The 23,485-nt window shown below is 49.2% G+C and overlaps 1 protein-coding gene across 1 annotated transcript in view; it reads left to right on the forward strand.

Annotated features, from left to right (window-relative positions):
* iqsec3b (IQ motif and Sec7 domain ArfGEF 3b) overlaps positions 1-23,485 on the forward strand; it is a 61,064-nt gene that overhangs the window by 29,285 nt on the left and 8,294 nt on the right. Inside the window, 12 exon segments of the mRNA XM_035401960.1 lie at positions 4,583-5,312; positions 5,376-5,451; positions 5,453-5,719; positions 8,470-8,631; positions 11,271-11,393; positions 14,026-14,192; positions 15,325-15,464; positions 16,742-16,867; positions 17,993-18,092; positions 19,474-19,635; positions 20,159-20,254; positions 21,474-21,517. Of these exon segments, the coding sequence (XP_035257851.1) occupies positions 4,583-5,312; positions 5,376-5,451; positions 5,453-5,719; positions 8,470-8,631; positions 11,271-11,393; positions 14,026-14,192; positions 15,325-15,464; positions 16,742-16,867; positions 17,993-18,092; positions 19,474-19,635; positions 20,159-20,254; positions 21,474-21,517 (2,193 nt within the window).

Consider the following 23,485-nt stretch of genomic DNA (forward strand, 5'->3'; position numbering starts at 1 on the left):
GGTCGGCTGTGTTGTACTAGGACAGCAGATTGCTTACACAGAGTGGGAGACAAATCTCCCTGGATGACAGACAGAAAGCCCGTGTCAGTAGAACTGGAGACTTCCTATTGGTGGATCTCCGTGAACACTGCCTGTGCGTGCAAAAACAGGTGATGTGATTGAAATGGACATCTAATTTCTGAGTGGATGATGAGAAAAGATTTTAAACATTTGAATAGATATGGTGGGGCTCCTTGATATAATGGGGTTCCATTATCCTTGTAATTACCTGAAGGTCAGATGTAGGTAATTGATTCAGGTGTGACGGAATGGGGTGTTGACGGAATTGAGTGTGGATTCGGGCGACCATTTTCTCAACTCCGCGCTTTTGTTTTATTTATTTTTATTTATTTTTTTACCGTATTGTATTCACGGAGGCTGATTGAATAGATTCTGATTCTGCCATTGGACTTCATTAGACAGCCCTTTCTCTTCGTTTGCATTGTACCACACATTATCTGTGCCTCACATCTATCCGTTCCTGCACATCAGCACGGCCCAGCTCTCTCCACATCCATCGCATTGATCTCCCGTCCACTGCGGCCTCCTGGGACATGGTGTTCTTTTGCACTTAAACAGGTGAGCCGGGCTCTGAGCTGCCGGCTCTGTCGCGCGGCTGCGTCGAAGCGAGAAGAGATCGTGTCAGGGCCAGAACGGTTCGTTTGTTCTCCGTTTCTAGCGATCTTCGCGCGGCGCGTTCGATGAAGACGGGAGTGAATCGCAGCGGGCGAACGAGGAGCTCTGTCGGCGACGTGTTGTGATTCGATGTGCTGTTGCCGTAGTGCTGTGGAGCAGAGGATGCAGCATTTCAGCAGAGAAGTGGAATAATGCGCTACCAGGAGCAGCGGGTTTCCATGAGTAGAGGTTTTTTTTATGAGCCAGGGATTTTCAACCTTCATCCAGGGACCTTCACTCATGGTGGTCCATGGGGGTGGAATTGTGAACGAGGGCCTGGTTGGGTTGGGGTGTCGGGGGGCCGAATCCTGTCTGTGCCAGCTGGCCAGGGGGACCCCTCTACGGCATCTTCAGGGGTCCCCTAGAGGGAGTAGGCTGGGCCTGTCGGGTCAGGCTTGGAATGCAACGCCCAGCAGAAATGCAGAAACGTAAAGGTGTGATTCCCGAGGTCAGCTCTGGCGTTCCTGCTCAGGAGCGTTCCACTGCGGTTTTTTCCCATAATGCTTCGCTATTCGTGTCAAGGACCATTCAGGAGACTTCTGTGTCTGTGTTTCATGGGGGAATTTTCATTTCCTTGGCCTCAAATAGCCTTTCGAAGCGCTTTAGATTCTGACTGAGAGAGTATCTTCTCAGAACTTATTTATCAACCTGTATTTGTCAGGGAATAATTATTTTGTGATTTTTAGTTGCACGGTGTTCTTGCTGTGGCTGCTGCCTGTGATCATTGCTGTGAAACCCATTTCCAAAAGACTAATGTGTTTGGAATATAAATGTCTTTGGGAAAAATACACATCAACAAACTATAAACCCTGTTGAAGTTCCAGACGCGAAATAAGTAGAAATAGTTTGGTTAGTCTACCTGTGCTTTTGATTGATAATTCAGGAGAATGGCATGTCCTCAACAGCACTCACCACTGTCATTTCTGTCTTATTTCTTGGCTATATATTATACGGCTATTATGTGCAAGAGCACATTTTCCGTTTTTTTTTTTTTTTTTTAATTTAAAGAGCCAAAGCTTGAGTTTCAAGAATTCTCTCACATATGCCGTAGATAAAACCACAGCACTGCTTATGTTTGATCTCCAGGTGAAGAAGTCTCTTGCCTCAGTAATAAACACATGTAGTTAATAATTCATAGGATGAAGGGATTCAGTTGTTTTGTTCAAAGACAGCCATCGTTTAAAAAAGAAGAAGAAACCCTTTGGTCGCTAAACACGGCACTTTGGGATGTGACATCAGAGCGTTGGTTCTCGTGTCAGCCTGTATTCTGGCGTCTTCAGAAATTCAGGAGATGTATTATGGGCGTGTTTGAGTGGGAGAAAATGCCAGCGCACCCTTGGAGACTCGCCTGTTCTGTGTAATGAATGCGGGACCACAGGATGCAGGAGCCCCAGCGTGGCTGAGCCCAGAGCTGGATGTGATAAGCGGATAAGAGGGAAATCTCCCACAAACAGGCACTGGCCCTTTGATGCAGATGCTCTTTTTATCCTGCACCCATAAAGAAATGTGTCTGCCCTTTGGTGTTATCTGGGATATTTGTAAATATAGGTAGATCAGTAGATGGAGGCGCACTAAAGACGAGTTTGTAGTTCTCCAGGGGAGAGGCGAGGAGATCAGAGAGGAGTCTGGGAGTCTTTGTCTGGACAGCGGAGACTGCTGATTCTCAGAGCGGCTCTCTGTCCTTTTGGTATTGTGTGCACCTCTTCCCCCCCCCCCCCCGCGCCCCGTGCAGAACGCTGTGACTCTGCCAGTGCGCCAGCATGCGAACGCTTAGCCAGGTGAGCGGAAGGAGGAGTGACAGGTGGTTAATGGGACAGTGCTGAGGGTGAAGCACAGCATGAAATCTCCTGTCAGTTTAGTCTCTCTCTCTCCCCACCAATCTCTCTCCCTCCCACCCTCCCTCTCTCCATCCCTCTCTCTCCTCTCTCCTCCCTCTCTCCTCTCTCCCTCTCTCCCCGCTCCCCCCCACCTCCCTCTCTCCCTCCTCTCTCCCTCCCCCCCCTCCCTCCTGTCTGTGTAAATTGATGGCAGAGGATTTCTCATGGACCGGGGTAAATGTCCATTGAGGACAATGGCTCGGGCCCTAATTGTTTTTGTTCTGCCACCCGGCATTTGCAGTGCCCAACTGATGGCTCCTGATGGCTGAGATAACGGTGGCTAAATTACCTTTATCCGTTTGATTAGAGGCGACCTTGTGATAACCTGTGTGGTAAACGCTGCCTCAGTCCCGTTCATAGCACGCGCAAGAAACTCTGTAATTATTCTTTAGATTTAGATTAAGATGAATCATTCACTGAGCGGAGAGTGGGATTTAGATTACTTGCTATTATGGGATGCCCACATTGGAAACTGGCACAGAAAATTGAAGATTAAAAATGATGAATATGCAAGGTAAGGTTTGGTGAGAGCACTCTTGTTAATACTGACATTTATGAAAGAAGGCTTTCACCAGGCTTCCAGCTTGCCTTAATATTCAGAGTGCACCTAATTCCATTCTCCTGGCGGTTGAAATGAAAGGTAAATTACCCCGATAAGCACCTTTCAGAGTGCTTTTAAACAAGTGTTTTTTAATATTAAAAAGTACCCCTTTTCGTTTTCAGACTTTTCGGTTGACAATGGCAGGAGTTACGTCACGCTTCGAACCGACCACTTATCGCAAATTACCCCCCCCCCCTCGCGGCAGAGTTTGGGTGCTTATCGGTGCCCGACGACCCCATTTACTAAAGAGAGCCCGCCGTCGTCCGGTCCCCATTCTTGCTGGGACGCCCCGTGTCCTTGAGCGATGGAAACTGACGTGCTTTCGGTTTTTTCCCCCCTCCGATTCTTCATTCTTTATGGCCGCTCTTCGGGAGGTGAGCAGAGTTGTAAAAGTTCCCAGAATGCAGCGCTGATTACATCACAGATGGTGAATGCTGCACTGAAAGTCTGTGTATGTTATTTCCTTTCTCCGAAAAGGATTACGGTGCAATTTAGACAGTTTATTTATTTATTTATTTATTTATTTTTTGTTCCATTTTGATTGCCAGGCTTTTTTCCTTTGAACATAGTTGGCCATATTTTAAACTTGCTCTCAAATGAGGCCATCATTTAAATTTTCATCTTTTTATTTTTTTATTTCAGAAAATGCCTATCATTAAACAGCTTCCAGTTCTTTCCAAAAGAATTAGCAGTGTTATGTTTATTGCTTGCTACCACTGTGCTCCAAATCAGTTTTGTTAATGCAAAACCTTTTAAAAAAAAAAAAAAAAAAAAAACGTTTAAAAACCTAAATTGCCCAGGGACAGTGGAAGAATTGTGAAAGATCTAATCATTCGATGCATGTGGAAGCCCAGCCAAGATGGTCGTTATGCAGTATATCTGCTCATTATTTTACCCGAGTGTGATGCATATTCATGAAGGTGCAGAGCTAAGGGTGAACACTGTGTTCACAGCACACACGCAGCATTAAGTTTTTATGACTCCGCTGGCTGGTGCACGGCTTGTATACTGTTTGCATCTGTGTCACCTCGACACCTTGACATTTTTCCCCAAAATGTCTGCTTTATGCTGTTTAATGCTTAATGCTCTTTAACTACCAGTAGAAAAGCAGGTAGGCCTGTTGTTTGCATTCCTTTAGCAATATAGCTAATATGTATTATATTATATTATATTATATTATATTATATTATTTGCTGCTCTCTGCCTTTGTGTTGTGTTCTTAACCCAGCCCAGACTCCCTTTATTCATTGTGTTCTTAGCGATATTTAACCCAGCTTGTGCAGTGCTCATTTGAATGTATCCTCTAATGTGATCCGCAGATTTAATTCCACTTCTCTCCACCCTCTTTCTGTTCTCTCTCTCTCTCTCTCTCTTTCTTTTTCCCGCCCAGATCGAAATGTTAGAGCACAAGTACGGGGGTCACCTGACCTCCCGCCGCGCCGCCTGCAAGATCCAGACGGCCTTCCGGCAGTACCAGCTCAGCCGGAACTTCGAGAAGATCCGCAACTCGCTGCTGGAGAGCCGGCTGCCGCGGCGCATCTCGCTGCGCAGGGTGCGCCTGCGCCACGGCGAGCTGGCGGAGGGCTGCGGCCTCGCCGGCGTCCCCCTGGTGCGCTCCCCGTCCCTGCCCGCCACCATCGGCGGGACCCTGACCGACCTGGAGGACTCCTTCAACGAGCAGGTGCAGTCGCTGGCCAAGTCCATCGACGACGCCCTCAGCAGCTGGAGCCTGAAGGCCATGCAGTGCTCCGTGCAGGACGGCGGCGGCGGCGGCGGCACCTACCAGTTCACCGAGGCCTTCAGCGCGGGGTCCCCCGGGCCTACGGGGGGCGCCGGGGAGCCGGGGGCGGGTCCCGCCACCCTGCCGGCGGCGGCGGGGCAGGACGACGGGGCCGACGCCCTCTCGCGCAGCGCCAGCAAGCTGATGATGGCCTTCCGCGACGTGACGGTGCAGATCGACAGCCACAACTTCCACATGTCCTCCTCCGTCCTGGAGTCCACCTCCGTCTCCGTCGGCAACTGCCTCCAGCAGGACGGCCCCTGCGAGGACCCCAGAGAGGAGCCCCCCCCCCGAGGAGTGCGAGGTCCCCCAGGAGGAGGGGCCCCCGGATCCCCCGGAAGTTGACTGTGATTTTGATTTCCCCGCACCCCCACCCAGCATGGAGGACCTGGCCCTGGAGAAGCTGGAGCCCCTGGAGGCGGAGCCCGAGGTGGAGGCGGAGCCGGTGATAGAGGTGGAGCCAGTGGTGGAGGCGGAGCCGGAGGTGGAGGTGAAGCAGGAGGTGCTGGAGGCCAAGCGCAGCGAGTCGGACACGGCCGATAACAGCTCGGAGCAGATGAGCAGCAGCAGCACCTCCACCTCGGCCAAGTCGGCCTCAGAGGCCTCCTCCAAGGAGGCGCTGCAGGCCATGATCCTCAGCCTGCCCCGCTACCACTGCGAGAACCCGGCCAGCTGCAAGTCCCCCACCCTCTCCACCGACGTCATGCGCAAGCGCCTGTACCGCATCGGCCTCAACCTCTTCAACGTGTGAGTGCAGCAGCACAACACATATACTACATACACCACTCTACATATACTACATACACCACTCTACATATACTATATACACCACTCTACATGCACTACATACACCACTCTACATACACTAAATACTTCAATCTACATACACTACACACACCACTCTACATGCACTATATACACCACGATATACATTACATACACCACTCCATAATGGCTATGTATTGCTTCAAAGGCTTCATAAGATGTTCTGAGTGTGTAATGTTAGTTGTAATTAATATTACTGTATAGAAGACTACCTTTGATGGTTTAACATAGTCATAATACAATGCTTCATAGTGATACCATTAATGAATGTACTTTTCTCAGACACAAATTAAAGGCTTGTGATATGCAAATGTACCTCCCACCGCATTGTAGAAAATAAATAATATAATGTATGCATATTTTAACTGCGTAAAAATACACATTCATTTCTCCACACAGTGTGTATGCAATTATGGAAATCACAATGTAAACATGGTATAACTAATATCTATAGAATATAGATTGTTATCAACAAGATCTTACTGTAGGCCCACCGTTTCACCCAGCAGGCACTGCTTCCTCAAACACACAGTTTAATCTTTTTAGTCTTTTCCTGTCTGTATTTTTCAAACACACCTCACTGGACTGTAAAATGTTATTAAAGGTTGTGGGTAAGCGCTCTTTTAAGCACACTAATTACGTTTGGCACACCAAATATCTCCTGATGTTTTCAGATCAGACAAACCTGAAGAAATCTGAGTTACTGTTGCCATGGTGTGCTGCCCAGATGCCTTTCACAAATGCTTCTGCTCAATGTTTTTGAGATAAACACACACAGACCCGCACATACACACACACACACACTCCCACTCAGGCACACACACACACACACACACACACACACACAGAGGCATGGCCAGTATAAAATAAGCCATTTTAAATTCCCTCCACATCTATTTCCAGCTGCGATGCTTTTTCCATTAAAATTCAGCTGTGCCTCTTTCTCACTGTTCCAAGAGCGAATAAGTTTGCCGATAAGAGTGCTGAGGACAGGGAAGACAGGAGCATGATGGGAAGACTGTCCCCATGGGAACAGATTTATAAAGAAACAGTAAACTCTCTCACTCTTTCTCTCTCTCAGGATGAGATTCATTAGACACAGTTTTAGAGGACGTGCATAGTTTTAGAGGGCTGGGTGTTTGTGTAATGTAAATCCTTCTGATGTAAAAGCCTATTTTAGAACTGTGTTACCTCTGCTATTGGCAAGCCACAGCCGTAGATAAATCTATCATGAAAATGTCTGCACTGGCATCGCTTCGTGCATTTACCTCATTGCCTGCATTTGCATGCACAGTGCGATGGCCTCACCCCCCAGCCAGTCTCTCCACAGAACCCCAGGTAAAGTGCTTCCAGGTCATGCTTTAGCCTGCCGACTGGCGTCGAGGCCTGGGGAGGGTCCGGGATTGGCTGCGGGCGAGGTCTCCACAGCCAATCTGCTGCAGGCTCAGGTTATAATGCAGTCTGCCACGGCCTGTACGGCTGGCAACTCTCTGATGGCGTTCGCTTGCGTCAGAAGACGGAGAGCAACTGCTCGGGCGGGCCGGGTTCATTTAATCCACCCCAGGAACACAATAAGAGAAGCTTTTCTGAGCCTTTGATGAGGTTCATCACGTTACGCTGGCGATGCATGTGCACATGGTTCAGCGGCCACCTTTCAGCTGAAGCTCAGGTCCTGGAAGCAGGGATGTGGTGTGGTTTGGGTCATGGCTGTAGACATTGTTATTGTTAGAGAGAAGAGTGCCCTTCTGAGCAGCTCTTCCTGTCCGTAGCCGGCTCAGAGCGAGGAGCTGTTCTTTCAGCACCGCAGCGGTAATTCGACAGGGAAAGAGCCGCAGACTGTCCTCCGCTGGGGCCATTTGCACGCGACACGCGCCCGTCTCACGTAAGACAGGCCGGGGATCGTTCATTAAGCTTTCATGAGCGCTGGCGCATAATTCCACGTCTCTGATGGCGCTATAAATAGCGTGTCGGGCTAAACAGCCGCTCTGCGAGTAGCGTCGGTCGTGTTTTCCACAAGAACAGTTTTTCACGTCTGTACCTGCAGACACAGAAGCCCGCCGCTGATTGACAGGCCCAGGAGTGCTGCTTCAGTGGTGCAGGCAGTAAATATTAGCCTCCTTATTCTGACACTGCTAGGACACAGCGTGCTGCTGTACCACAGACACTGCACCTTCTCAAGAGTAGGTTTCATGGAATGTTTTTTTTTCAAAGTTCTAAGTCAGTGTTCTAGAACTCTTTCTGCGTTCAGTTACCAGCAGTGATTGTGACATCAGCATGAGAATGTTCAGTGACAAACATTCTAATCACATATTTGTGATCTTACATGTTAAAGGGTTAATGTTCCAGGTTATTTCTTGCTGTGCACTGGAAAATATAAGTAACTGTAGAACATTGCAGGTGTCAGAGCCTGTCCCCACCTATAGATCTCATAGTTAAGTCAGTCCAGTTCAGGGTGTTTCTTTTCATTAAAACTGGTAAAATGCTTGTTGAGAGAATAACAGCTCACTGCCGTACAGAAGACTGGCTGATTAACTTACGGATATCGGTATTGACTGGATGGTCTAGTCACCCCTTCACTCTCTGTGGTTCCACTATTGTGTTTTATGATTGGTTAAGGCAAATACCTGCTAGTGAATGTTGATGCTCTGATTGGTATGCCCCCCCCCCCGCAGAAACCCGGACAAAGGCATCCAGTTCCTCATCTCCCGCGGCTTCATCCCGGACACGCCCATAGGCGTGGCCCACTTCCTGCTGCAGAGGAAGGGCCTGAGCCGACAGATGATTGGCGAGTTCCTCGGCAACAGCAAGAAGCAGTTCAACAGGGACGTCCTGGAGTGAGTACGCCTTAAAGAGCTTCCCCCTCTCCCCTCTCTCCCCCCTCTCCTCTCCCCTCTCCCCTCTCTCCCCTCCCCTCTCTGAGTCCAATTAATTAAATCAACATACTGTACTGATATGTGCTTTCCTGCAAGAACATCTCCAGTAAATGTATTCACATTTGTATAGGCAACTCCATTCTTGTTTATTGGAGAGAGAAAAAAATGATAATGTTCTATATAATAAACAAAATTCTTGTTTATTTGAGAAAAGGAATTAAATTTTTCTTATGTGCCATTTTAATCATCAGTCCACATCAACAAACACTGTTCCGCCAGGTTGGTTCCATTGACCCAACTGGGGCCCCGAATGCATGTTAAATCAAGGCCCATTCTGCGAATGCAAACATGGAAGCGGGCTAGCGCCTGGCAGCCATAACAAGCTGAGTGGCTAATCAGCGTGTTTGTGTGGTCTGCCTCTGAGCACTTTCCAGCTGTGTGCTTTCTGTGAGAGCTACGGAGGCTGAGACCCCAACTGGGTCAAATACGCATTCAGAGTCTGTCTGTTTGGATGCCGGTAAAGTTTGAAAAAATGCTCCTTCCCTGAATTTTAAATGAAACATGGTACTTACCACCCAGAACTGGTTGGGACTGTGTAAGACTGTGGGAAATGATCTCTACGCACCAGGGCCTCGAAGTGCACACACTCATGCGCACACACACACACACACACGTACACGCACGCACAAGGGCATACACACACACACACGCGCACATTTTGGAGGTCGCTTCCCCGCCAGTACACCTGTGGGCATCGTAAGAGTAATGAACAGAATGCTTCTGTTTACAATAAGCACGCATGGGTGTGTGTGTGTGTGTGTGTGCGTGCATTCGTGCGTATTTTACACATTCTAATTACATCTGGGTATTAGCTTTTTTTAATGGCTGCCAAACAGAAAATTGCCTTTTCCCTGAGTTGTAGAACTAGTAAAACGGGGAAAGGTTGTTGCTGGAAGTGTACAACATATTGATGGGGGGGGGGGGAGGAGCCTTAGCCCGTAGCACCGTAAACGGCGCTGTTCTTTTGTCGTTATTGCAGTGAGTCATTGTGCGAGTCCAGGCCAACAAAAACCTTAAAAGATCTGGGGCTGTCGGGGGAAATAAAGATGAGCCTGATCGATAAAGAGCGCTTTCTCTGCGCTGGGTTATCTCCGCTCTCCTGGCAGTGCCGTAGCACCGCTCCCCCTCTCTCTCTCTCCGTTTCGGGCCGCCGACAGACTATTAAATCACCACCGCCGCGTTCCCCAGGGCACCGTGAAAAAGACGCTGTGAGTTGTGTTCAAAGCAGGGAGCTCTACATTTCTCTCTCTCTCTCTCCCCCCCCCCCCCATCTTCCCCCCTCTCTCTCTCCCCCTCTCACCCTTAATTTTTTTATTTTCTCTCAGTTTAGAATGTACGATAATATTTGCTGGTTTCCCCCCCCCCCCCCCCCATAGTCCTCCTTCATTTCAGCACTCTTATCCAGAGCGACTAGCAGTCCTGGAGAACGTCGGTGTGACTCTCAGGAATACGAAAATGCGGTATCACCCAGAAGGCCCAGAGGCCCATTAATGAATTTAAATACTTTCTGCAACTCATCGGAAATGATTCAATTTCCACGAGAGTTCAGTAGATGCATTCAAAATGGGTTTCACCGATGACTTATCAGCACTGAAGGAGGTCAGAGTCTGTGTCGCTCTCAAATTAAATCAAATTTGTTTTTTTTGTTTTTTTTACCTTTAAGGTTTGTCGGGCTTCAGTGGGATTCAATTGGGCTTACTTTACTCCAAAAACCCAGATCAGTAAAAAAAAAAAAAATCTAATAAATTTCAAGTCCCTGGTTTCAATTAGAGCACTGAAAAGTATTCATAGATTTTCTGCTTTGAGGACTTATTTCTCAAGGCTTATGGGGATGCTCAGTTGATATTGCGAGCATCCATGTGTGTCTAATACCTTCAAATCCAGGTGGATTGACAACCCAGAAGCAAACCAGTCAAACTTTACCCACAATAAACAGTCTTGTGGTGGATTTATACCAACTTATATCGATGCCTGGAAAATGAAGTTTAATATTCAGTATTGGAGCTCTAAAAAGTAAAAAGTACATCTCCTGGGTACTGGCTGGGTGCTTATTGATGAACCTTGCATTAACTAGTTAGCCCTGATTTCAAGTTTGTGTTTGGGTGGGAGGGGGGGGGTCCAGTTTATGTTTTGGGGGGGAGGAGGGGTGGAGATTAGGGTGAAAGGATCAGCATGTCTTTAGGGGGTGATGAGCAGCATTTTAGATAATAGAGCTGTTTGTTTACTGCATACGGCTGTCTTCCTGCCAGCACAGTGAACCCCGTTTACTCGTCTTGGGGTCACTGGACAGGCGACGTGCTTCTGTAATCTGTAAAGCACCCAGCCGCACTCTACACCGACAGCTCCTGCCCCTGCCGCTCCTGCCCCTCCTGCCCCTGCTGCTCCTGCCCTGCCTCGGCCGGCTGTCGCTTGGCAGAGATGTTTTAATCTCACTTCCTGGTTTTAAAATGGGCCGGGTAACAGTTTTATAGCAGAGGAGAAAGCTCCATTCCCTTTATTTAAAAGCCCGGTTCCGTTCTTCCTTCCTCTTCCTCCCCCAGCTGCGTGGTGGACGAGATGGACTTCTCCGGCATGGAGCTGGACGAGGCTCTGCGCAAGTTCCAGGCACACATCCGGGTCCAGGGCGAGGCCCAGAAGGTGGAGAGACTCATCGAGGCCTTCAGGTGAGTCTCCACCACATCCACTCCGCTCACCTGAGTTTCCTAATTTGCACAATTCTGCAGCCAGGAGACGTGGGACTAATTAGTGAAATCAGCTGGCCGAGTTAGTGAGTGGGAGGAAAACGTGGCAGGAACTTTTACTTTGTGATCCCTGGGCTTTCCGACTCTGGACAGCACCTGTCGTTGCCCTATGAGTCTGCTCTGGCCTCCCTCCCCTGGCTTACAGGCTGGTTGGAGTCGCTCAGTGCTTGGCTAGTTTGGCAGGCAGGTTAGAGGAAAGGCGCGTACTCCAAGAGGTATGGGGAAAAGTAACGGTGTTTATGTAAAGCAGCGTTAATTTTCATATCCTTGCAGTGATCATACCTTAAAATAAATGTATCTCCTTATTTAGATCTGTTTTCATTGATTAACTGTATACCAGCAGCACTGTACTTCAGTGGTGCTGACATGCTGCAGAGAGTTGAGGTCAGTAAGTAATGAGGAAGTGCGGCTGGTTTAAAAGTAATGCTGCTTACATAACTAAGGCAGTCTCCTGCAGTATACCTCCCTATTCTATCTCCTGCAGTATACCTCCCTATTCTATCTCCTTAATGTCTGAGTAACAAAAACGGAACAAATTCCCAGAACAAAAGTTTGGGCTCCTAATGAATGCTCCTCGCGTGAGTTCCTGATTTTCAATCATTATTTCCTAAAAAAAGGAACTGAAAATTAATGAATTTGCAGATGTCACACGTCTGGGAACTTTCCCCATGTGTCGCTTTTCCCTGTAAAAGCTGCTGAATCTGAAGAACAGCTGCTGGAGCAACAGCTGGCTCATTAATTGTTTGTCTCAAAAACACACACAACTTTCAAAAAAAAAAGTCAAAATCTTAATCCAGTCATAAATCATTGATTAAAAAAACATCCACATCCATTTTGGCTTCTTTTTAGAGTGCGTTTTTTTTTATTATTATTTGCAATCAGGCCCTGCTTTGATGGCATTCTAAGAATGTATCTCTGACAAAAGTTATGGTTTTGGGAGAAGTTAAAAAAGAATTGAAAAACACTTAAACTTAAAACTTAAAAACTAAACTAAAACAAAGTAACTTGTTCTTTTTCTTGGGTACTGAGTCCCGCAGTTCTAAATATAAAGTAATTATAAGAATGAGGCATTCTGGGAGCAAGGAGAACTTTGAGTCTGAGGAATGTATGAGGCTCCAGAGGGAGTGAGCTGGTGCTTCCCAAAATTCTGGGTGTCTGTGGGTGTCAGTGCTCACCTCCCACTGCATAGCTGCGTCTGACTTTGCCCACAGTGCACCCCCAGGGGCCAAATCTGCCTCTGCACTCCCTGTGAACCTTCACCTCCTGCCCCTGAAAAGCACAGGGCCCGTGGTGCGATTGATCCTTATGAAGTGCGCCGTCAGCGGATAGCCTGAGTCTTTATCCCTGGCGACGGCGTCGTGCTCGCTAGCGTCTGTGCGCAAGGTGACCGTGAACACAGCGAGTGTGAAGATCTCCCTCGGAGACGCGCTTTGTGATTGATTAAAGCCTGGGACGAGCTGCTTGTTCTTCTCGCGCTGTCAGAGGATGGGAGCAGGTTCTGCTCATGTGGAATCGGAGGAAGAGGCCGGTTGTGTGTCCATGGGAAGCGGGGGGAGAAGAGTGCCTGATGCAGTCTCGGGCCGCAGTGTGGAGGAGAGAGAGCAGCTGATTCCATTTTTCGGGAAAGACTGGTGTGGAGAGAGCTCTCTAAAGGGGCTTTATGTTGGGTTCTTCAGAGGGAAAAGAAGACCTGTGCTACTCATGAAGAGGAGCGTTTGCGTGTTTGTGTATGTGTGTGCGTGTGCATCCTTTCCCATGTAAAGCGACTTTGAGTACTTAGAAAAGCGCTATATAAATCTGAGGTATTATTATTATTATTCTTATTCTTATGTGTATTTGTGCGTGTCAGTAATGAGCAGCTGAATTGCAGGCTCAGCCCCTCTGAGGTCTCCTGTGATCAGTGAAATAAAACCTGCAGGCCGTTCACACTGCAACTCCAATCTCTCATGCAATAATATCTGGACAGCAGAGGTTCTGCGGGTCACTAATGAAATACTCCGTGATGTACGGTGCTTCTCATGCGCCTCTCGTAACAGGACGGTCCGATGTTAAATGACTCTTTATTAATTCATGACAGGGCGTGCCCAAGGACAGAACATCCATTGCTGCGGTGTTGTCCTTGACCACGCCCCATTCATGAATATTCATAAGGCGCAGTGAGCTGGATTCCTTCTGGAATCTTCCTGGAGCTGTGCTCAGTGTCCACAGCAGGGCTCTTTAAAGCCAGAGGGTGTGACAGATTTTTTTTCCCCTGTGTTTGAAAACCGTCATGATGAAACCCTCAGAAACACCACCCTAGTTGTGGCAGTGAGCGATGTCTCTGTCCTTGATCGGCGCTAGCTCTCTCCTGCAGTACTGTGTTGACTGTAGGGTGTGCTATTGCCCCTGGAGTATCTGTCAGGGGAGTGTGTGTGCTTCTGTGATCCTGGTCTGTGGGCAGCACAGCAGGGTCAGCTGGAGATTACAGTGGCAAAAAGAAATTTATTTCAGAACGATGACAGCAGAGGTATTAACTGTAATTTTTCCCTTCTCTCTCCTGCCCTCTATCTGACAGCCAGCGCTATTGCATGTGCAACCCGGACGTGGTGCAGCAGTTTCACAACCCCGACACCATCTTCATCCTGGCCTTCGCCATCATCCTCCTCAACACGGACATGTACAGCCCCAACATCAAGCCGGACCGCAAGATGATGCTGGAGGACTTCATCCGCAACCTGAGAGGTGAGAGTGCCTGCCTGCGTTAAACTTCATTTAGGAAAATGAATTTTAATATCTGAAGCAGAATAGAGCTTCGAGAGTTTTACATTTGTGGAGATCCTGGTGATTCACAGACTTGCTGTGGCGGAATCCTCCTCAGCCACGCATTCTGTGGTTAAGGAGGATTCTGTGCAGAGTTATTACCGCTGTTTAAAATGTTTTAAAATACAGTGGGGGCGCTGGGTTCCCCACCCTGCTCCACGGTGGGCACACAGACAGCCCTGTGTTCCTGTCTCACCCCGTCGGTGCAGTGCGCTCAACCTGGCCTGGTCTGTAACCGGCAGAGCGCTGTTGTGCTGTAGCGTGACATCACTTCCTGTTGATGAGCAGCGCTGATAGAGACGCTACCCCGGGCTGCCTGCTCGCTGATTGCGGCCTGCGCGTGGGTGGGCCTCCTCCCGCGGCGATGACACATTCTCTGACCTTCTTCCTGCGGATGGGAAGTGGCGGAGGCCCAGTGTGTGGTTCCCTGACAGGCAGCGAACACAATTAGCATTCATCATCATCATCATCATCGTCGTCGCACGGCTCCTCATTTACGCCTCGTGAAGGAGCGCGGGCAGCGGGACGCCGCGCCGCGGTAACCAGCCGTCTCCAGCGGAGATGACGAGAGCAAAGGTGTCAGGAGTCAGAGCTCTGAAAAACACCTGTCTGTGGGAGAGAGAGAGAGTGTGTGTGTGTGTGTGTGTGTGTGTGTATCTGTGTCTATGCGTTTGTGTGTGTGTGTATATCTGTGTGTGTGTGTATCAGTGTCTATGCGTGCGTGCATGCATGTGTGTGTGTGGTGCATATCTGTGTGTGTGTGTATCAGTGTCTATGCGTGCGTGCGTGCATGCATGTGTGTGTGTGTGTATCCGTGTCTATGCGTGCGTGCATGCATGTGTGTGTGTGTGTGTGTGTGTGTGTGTGTGTGTATCAGTGTCTATGCGTGCGTGCATGCATGTGTGTGTGTATCCGTGTCTATGCGTGCATGCATGCATGCATGTGTGTGTGCGTGCATGTGTATGTGTCTGTGTGTGTGTGTGTGTGTGTGTGTGTGTGTGTTTGTGTGTGCATGTGCGTGTGACTCACGGTCTCTCTGGCTGTGTCCCCCTAGGGGTGGATGACGGAGCGGACATCCCGCGCGACATGGTGGCGGGAATCTACGAGCGCATCCAGCTGCGGGAGCTGCGCTCCAACGAGGACCACGTCACCTACGTCACCAAGGTGGAGCAGTCCATCATGGGCATGAAGACTGTGAGTCCTGTCATGGCCGCCGTTATCATATGCAGACGGTCAATTGAACTAACCGTTATGAAGGGACGTGAAACTGCACAGAACGTTCAGTTTAGACGCTCATGAGTATGAGAAGCGGAAATGCCACCCTGGCCTTTTTCCATAAGGGTGGATAGAGGGGTAGAAGAATGTTGTCCGTGCTCCTCTCTCTCCCCTGTAAGTGCTGATGGGACTGTCCATGGTCCTGTAGATCACCTCTAAATGAATATGGTACTGTCCATAGTCCTGTAGATCTCACAAGTGGAGATGGTACTGTCCATGGTCCTATTGCTCTCCCTTGAGAGAGGGGTCTGTGCTGTCCATAGATGGCTGGAACACTGTCATTTCATTTTCATCATTCTTCACTTGCCATTGGCTGCAGTGAAAGTGCTTATTGGCTGTTGCACTGTAAAGAAGCCGATTTGAGTGACAGCAGTCTTCTGGGGTGCCGGATTGGGGTAAAGGCAGCCTAAAGACTCTTAGGCTCAGTTGCAGTGTAATCCCTGGCATAAATTGGGTCGGTGCTGTGTGAATCGCACTCTCCCCGGACGCCTGGAGTGTCAGAAGATAGTTCAGAATGCTGACCGTGTGAAAATTTCCCCCTCATCATCACTAAGGAGCTGAGAGAGCTGTAAAGTGTTCCAGCCGGAGAGCTTTCACTGCGTATCAGGGACCCATTGTGGATACTGTATTACATTTTTAAAAATTTTCTTTCAAAAACCGGTGAAAAAAAAAACGGCTGTGTGTGTCTTGCTGGGAAAAGCGTTGCGTTGCCATGGCGTTGTTATTGACGTTATTGGGTCACGCGGTTAGCGGAGCGCTAGGTGGTAGATTGAATCGGGCTTTGGCGGCGCAGAATGAACGCGTGACGGCGGGAAGCGGGTGGGGGGGGGGGGGGGGGGGGGGGGTTCTGCTCGGTCTCGTTAGCCGCGGAAACCCAATCATCATCATCATCATCATCATCAGAGCACCGCTGAGCGCCGCGTGCGTCCGCGCACCTGTGATTACCGCGCGCGGTCGCAGGGATCACAGGCCTCCCGCTCTGTCTGAATTAAACAGGCAGAGAGCGTTGGGTCCTGCCGCGCAGAGCATCGCTGATAAGCCCAGCAGCGGCCCTGGTTTTGACTCCAGTACCAGGTTGTGTTTTGTCATCCGTACATTTTTGACATAAAGGTGAATGAGCCACATCCTGCAGGTTCTACAGGTGAACAACCCTGTTTCCTGCAGGTTCTAAAGGTGAATAACCCTGTGTCCTGCAGGTTCTCTCTGTCCCCCACCGGAGGCTGGTCTGCTGCAGCCGGCTCTTCGAAGTGTCCGACGTCAACAAGCCTCAGAAGCAGGCCGCCCACCAGAGGGAAGTCTTCCTCTTCAATGACCTCATCGTGGTGAGCCCTGCTCTCTCATTGGTCCGCGGTCGCACGCTCAGTCGTGGAACCCCCACCCAATCAAATCCCATCTGCTTGTTGTGGGTGTATCAGGCCGCAGCCTGTTGTGTCCTGTGTTTAATATCAGTGTGCAGTCACCTCTGAGATCCCCTGGTAGCAGGGTACAGTACCACTGGGTCTGATCCTCAGAGGTTGGCAGCCTGCCACTGTACACGTGTAATACATTTCTCTGCTGCGGTATCTTCTGCTGCACCGACAAGAATTCTTGTCTTTCCGTTGTAGGTGTCACTCTTCTTCTTCTTCATCCCCTGCATTGGAAACGCACCACTGCGTTTTCACTAATGAGATTTTTTTTGTTGTTGCATACTTGAGCATGTGTTGAATAACAAAATATGCAGAGTCCACAGTTGGCTTGTTAGAAAAACATCTTTTTGAACCTGTAGCATGGGTCAGTTAGGGAGACTCGTACCGATTTAAATGCTGCACAAAAGTCATGGATTTGGCTGAAATCACAGAGACAATTGCGGGGAAATTAGTCCTTAATGATACAGCCTAGGATAATGAATGTCCTCATTAGGCTGTTATAAAGATAATGTGAAGTATTTTACCTTTTTCAATATTGCACAACTTATCATCCTAATCTTTATTATAGGGAGTGCTAGATGAAGCATGCGCCTTTCCTGTTTCTTATTACGGGGGATGTTTAAGAAGGAGATTCGCACAATGAGTCGTGGTTGAAATGGCACTGAAGTGTTAAATTACGGACTGTAAATCCGTGTGGGAGCAGAAACTGGTTGTTGGGATGTGTGCTGTAACCGGAGGTTCAGTGAAAGCAGTGCTTTGATTGACATCGCTTTCATATATGACTAGAGAATGCTTGGAGAATGTTGACCTTGACGGCATCCTAGTTTCATCTTTGGTATAAATCACTATTACTGGGTTTTTTTTGTCCACCATTCCACTTGTTTGCCATTCACACAGTGCAAGCAGACCAGTTGGAAGTGGGCACGTTTGGATTCTACCCGCGGGCTCCACCCATCCCACAGACAGAATCAGAGTGTAGCTGCCACTCCTCAAAAGTCTGTCATCAAGGTCTTTGATTTGTCTTGTGTGCTCTGTCCTCAGATCCTGAAGCTGTGCCCCAAGAAGAAGAGCTCGGCCACCTACACCTTCTGCAAAGCCCTGGGCCTTCTGGGAATGCAGTTTCACCTCTTTGAGAACGAATGTAAGTACGCGCTGCCTTGTCTACACTGCCGCCATTTTGGCTCATACCAGAGCGTGTTACACAGCATCCATTTTATACCGCTGAATATGTAACTGCGGTGGCAGTGTAGTATAATGGGTAAGGAACTGGTCTTCCAACCTAAAAGGTCACAGGTTTGATTCCCGGGTCAGACACTGCCGTTGTACCCTTCAGCAAGGTGCTTAACCTGCACTGCTTCAGTATATATCCAGCTGTGTAAATGGATTCAATGCAAATGCTATGTGATCATGTTGTTTAAGTCGCTCTGGATAAGGGCGTCTGCTAAATGGCAGTAATGTAATGTAACTGAAGCTGTTCAGGTTAAGTACCCTGCTCGAGGGTACGACGGCAGTGTCCTGGCTTTTAGTATTTTTCTTTTCTTCGAAAAGCGGCACGCGGCAGTATTTCAGTACCACTGCCGCCACCGTTCCTTCCTTGTAAAATCCCGTATTTTTTTTTTGGTTTTTTTGGTCTCTTTCGCCGCGATTTGTTTGGCCGCGTGCTCCAAGGCTAATCCCTCCCTTCGGATCGCCCTGTTTTTGTTTGCTCAGCGTACTGATTGCAGTTTTTGCTAAAGCCCCCCTCCCCCTCCCCCCCTCCCCTTGATGGAAATGAAGTATTGCGTGCTGCGTTCAAGGGGCCGGGCTCGTACGTGGGAGGCTGTGTGTGAGATCTGCCTCCTGCAAGAGTCATTAGCCGCAGCCTGGCGCTCCTCGCCAGAGGTTGTTTGTTGTAATGGTGGCGCCGTCAGGGGCCTAATTAAGAAGGTATCAAACTTGCATTTTTGCTCTCTCCGTTTTGATTGATTACGCCACTAAAGAAAATAAGTGGGGGGGGGGGGGGGGGGGGGGGGGGTGGGGGGCGTATCCTGGAAACAGAGGGAGCTGCGTGTGCTTGCGTACAAGGAAATTACGGTTGTCACGGTTACTGCCGAGCACTTCGGGTGAGGAGTTTTTGGTGCCTTCATTTTTAAAATTTCTATATGCGTGTATATATATATATATATATATACCTTGATGATGTGCACAAATGTATTTTATTTATTCATTCATTCATTTATTTATAAATAACAGACATGGCCAATTAATTCCGATACTCCATGAGTTGTGCAGTTTTTGATTTTGTCTTATATGAACTGGGAAGAGCGTACGGTATGGGGACTGGAGACGTGGATATAATACTGAGAAATGCATGCAGTGGTATGCAGAGTGAGCGTTGCTCCTGTGTATCTGAGAGCTGCCATGGCAGCGATGGCTCTCTGATGTCTCTGTGGTCTGTGGTAAAATTTTGTGCACATGCGGTGAGTGAGGGCAGGTGCCGCGCCCCTTTCTCTAATCCCCCCCCGCGCTCTCCTCTGCGGCAGATTACCCTCACGGGATCACCCTCGTGTCGCCCCTCTCCGGCTCGGACAAGAAGCAGGTGCTCAACTTCTGTGGCCAGAGCGCGGAGGAGCTGCTCAAGTTCGTGGAGGACCTGAAGGAGTCCATCGCCGAGGTGTCCGAGATGGAGCAGATCCGCATCGAGTGTGAGTGTGTCCCACATCCGGCTCACATCCGCGTCGAGTGTGTCCCACATCCAGCTCACATCCGCATTGAGTGTGTCCCATATGATATGATCCACTGTGCCACAGAGCAGAGAATAAGACTGCAGAGGTATCTAGTATCTCAGACATTTCGAATGCATGACAAATGAAGAAGAGGCTTATTTGCATGGACCTTTCAGACATGAGACTCGTGTCGTGTCACATCTGACAGGTTTGGTGCTCAGTAGTCATGCTTCTCTTAGCAGCCCTGTTTGCTGCCTGTATTTCCTCATCATCAGAGCTGAATATGAACAGGAGAAAGGGGAACGAGAAACACATTGTCGCTTGTTGTTTGAATCCCAGTTGGAAATGACAAAGCCATTACCATCCAATCAGAGAGCTAATTTGGGGAGCGGGGAAGAGTGTCCTTTGGCTAATTGGCGAGACTGCCGGGACTCGTCCCTCGCCGTTCGGGGGGTCACTCGCTCACCTCTGCCTCCTTGTTGTCCCATCATTTGCCTCACAGGGGAGCTGGAGAAACAGCAGGGGGACAAGACTCACTCTTCCAAAAACAACAACGGCACGCAGCTGGACCTCCGAGGGACGCAAGCCTCCCCGCTGGGTACCGGCCTGGCTAACAGCCAATCACACTGCCTACAGCCTCCTCACATTCAGCCAATCACACTGCCTACAGCCTCCTCGCATTCAGCCAATCACACTGCTTACAGCCTCCTCGCATTCAGCCAATCACACTGCTTACAGCCTCCTCGCATTCAGCCAATCACACTGCTTACAGCCTCCTCGCATTCAGCCAATCACACTGCTTACAGCCTCCTCACATTTAGCCAATCACACTGCTCACAGCCTCCTCGCATTCAGCCAATCACACTGCTTACAGCCTCCTCGCATTCAGCCAATCACACTGCTGACAGCCTCCTCGCATTCAGCCAATCACACTGCTTACAGCCTCCTCGCATTCAGCCAATCACACTGCTTACAGCCTCCTCACATTCAGCCAATCATGCTGCTTATTGTCTGTCACCACATAGCACCATGCATGCTAACTCATCTCTGAGCTGAGCTGCTCAGGGGCACTGATGTGTTCTGTAAGCTGCAGTGTTATTGAACCCTGTGTACCTCAAACCATCAGCTGTGCCCATCAGACCACCTGCTCTTAATCACGGTGAGGGCGTAGCAGTGGCACATTAGTAGAGTACTGTCTGTTCCAGCCATCTCCCCTGACGTAATTGGTCTGCAGCAGGGCCCTGGAGGGCCGCAGCATCTGCTGGGTTTTTTTGGTTGGTTTCAGCACTCTGGTAATAAATTCAAGTCATTGATTATTCATTAATCTACTGTATCCCAGGCCCTTATGGGCTGCTAATTAAAAGGAAAACACAAAAAACCTGCAGAATTTGGTGCCGTCCAGAGCTGGAGTGACACACTTGATGTAGGGAGGTAGAGGCCAAATGCATTTACAAAAAAGAGAATGAAATGAACTTTTTGGGACTTGAAAATCTCAGCTCTGGTGAAATTACTTACTATGAAGGTAGGTGGGACTCTATAGGCTTGAGTTCACTAGTTAGGTTCTGAGCAATGTCATAGGAAAATGTGACTGAGTTCGTGGTGGTGTACCAATCAGAAACTGCGTGTGCCAAGGACACCCAGGACACAGTGTGCTGCCATTGGTCAACAGTGTGTTTGTAGCGGTGATGTCACAATTAGGCACAGCCCAGGACACTGCATGCCCCGCTGCCATTGGTCAGCACCATGTTTGTAGCGGTGATGTCATGATTATGCACAGGGGGGGTGACAGTCTTCTTTTGTGTGTGTCTGCCACGCAGGTAAGCTGGACCCGGACGAGAAGAGCGGGAATAACAGCATGGAGGTGAGTACTGCTTAGCGCAGGGAAGCTTCGGCACAGGTGAGTGACTCTGTGCGCGCTCTCACAGGAGAGGATGAGGTATTCACAGGTCCCGAGGCACACGTGCAGTGGCTGGTCTGTGTGGGTGTGCTTCAGGGTGGTGGTGTGTATGACAGCTCTGTGGAAATTAGCTTCAGGGCTCCCAGAATGCATCTGCGAGCTTCAGTATGTGCGTTAAACAAGATGGCATTCCCCAAATATTTTATTTGGTGCATTGACATTTTTAAAATAGTTTTTCAGTTGATCTTTCATACGGTCATACAGTTGTGCTCCCTCACTACAAACACAGGCACACATTCACACATATGCACACATCCACATTTGACAGCAAGTATTGTTTCCGCAGCTTTAGAAAGATGGTTTTGTTTGTAATGATGTCACGGTAACGTACGCTTTAACATACTTACGCTGGATGTGCTCCTTCAGCCAGTCTCCCAGCAGCGAGTAGAGGGGCGGCGAGGTCGTGTGAGCTGCGGCGTTCAGTCTCTGACAGATTAATCAGGGAGGCCTCGTGTTAGCGCGGTGAAAGCGCTGCGCAAAACAGAGCGCTGCGCATAAAGAGCAGCGTTCAGCCCGGGCCCCGCAGGGACTGCGCAGGGTAGCATTAGCATTCCGCCGCCGCGCGGGCGTGACATTTCACTGCTCCCTCCGCGGCTGGGACGAGGGGGTACACGGCGACGGTACACGGCCACGGCAACCGTTTAGCGTCGAATCTGACACTCGGGGAAGGCCTGAGGAGTCGCGCGTGTCAGGGCGGGCCTTGGGGGGGGCGGGGGGGCGGGGGGGGGGGGGCGAGGAGGAATCGTATCCAGCGTGCTGATAGCGGACGTGCGGTCATGTGGTTAGCGGTGGGATTAGCGCTGAGTCATTTTAGCTGTTAGCTGCGGCAGCGCTCCCCCACGCCCTGAGAGAGGCAGCGGAGTTTCCATGTGTCCGTCTGCAGAAGTCCGGCTCCCTGGGGCTGTCTCGTTGGCACAAGGTTGTCTGAGAAGACTAGAGACTACTAGACTCACGCTCCTGCTCCCCCACCTCTCCACGCACGTATGAAGACTATGTCAACGACCCATACACCATCTTCACACGGCTCATTCCACAGCTCAACACTTAACACTTAACACCCAGCCAGCTCTCATCCACAGCCACCCCAAGTGCTGCCCACGCTGCCCAAGCTCTCACGCCCTATTCATAAAGCATTCTCAACCTTTCACAGGCAGCCTGTGCTGCTTGGTGCAAATGGTGACATTAACATCACACTAATGCTTTATGGATAATATCCAAAGGTGTGTTCCAGATGTGCACCACCAATCTAACCCCCCCACCGCCCCCCCATTTAGGGTGTGAACGGGAGTTTTGATGGGGGGTTTTGATTTAGACTGCTTGAGTCTATTGATACATCCTGAAACATTATTTTTCGAGAGGCCTGGTCCTGTAATTTTTTTTCAAACCTGAGACCCTCTGTTTTGAATCCTGTAAAGTGTCAGATGTGTGAAGGGAAAGCCATCTTGCATATGAAAACACTCAAATCTTCTGAGAGATATTGATTTGTGCCTCACATCTTCATGTCACCATGTCATGGCATATTTTATGAAGTGTGATGTGGAGGACTTCAAAAAGCCAAGCATAACCGTTTTTAGCTCATCATTTCGCTGCCATTTGTACCTTATGCCGAATAAACATATTAATCGTGGCATATCACATTGTTAAAATACATAGACGTGGAATGAATTGTATAAAACAAAAATGAGACAAAAAAGTATGGCCCATTGTGTCATTAGAGAGCCGCATGGACAGCCTCAGACTAAACCTGTTTCATGATATACAAGTAGAGGTCCTTCAAAAGCCAGCTAAAAAGCCTGCCGATGTGTCACCTTAATTTACAAAAAAGGAAAACCTTCCAGCATCCAGTGTGTTTCTCTGAAGCAGACGCACTGC

The sequence above is a fragment of the Anguilla anguilla genome, chromosome 19, assembly GCF_013347855.1.
Source record: "Anguilla anguilla isolate fAngAng1 chromosome 19, fAngAng1.pri, whole genome shotgun sequence".
Lineage (NCBI taxonomy): Eukaryota > Metazoa > Chordata > Actinopteri > Anguilliformes > Anguillidae > Anguilla > Anguilla anguilla.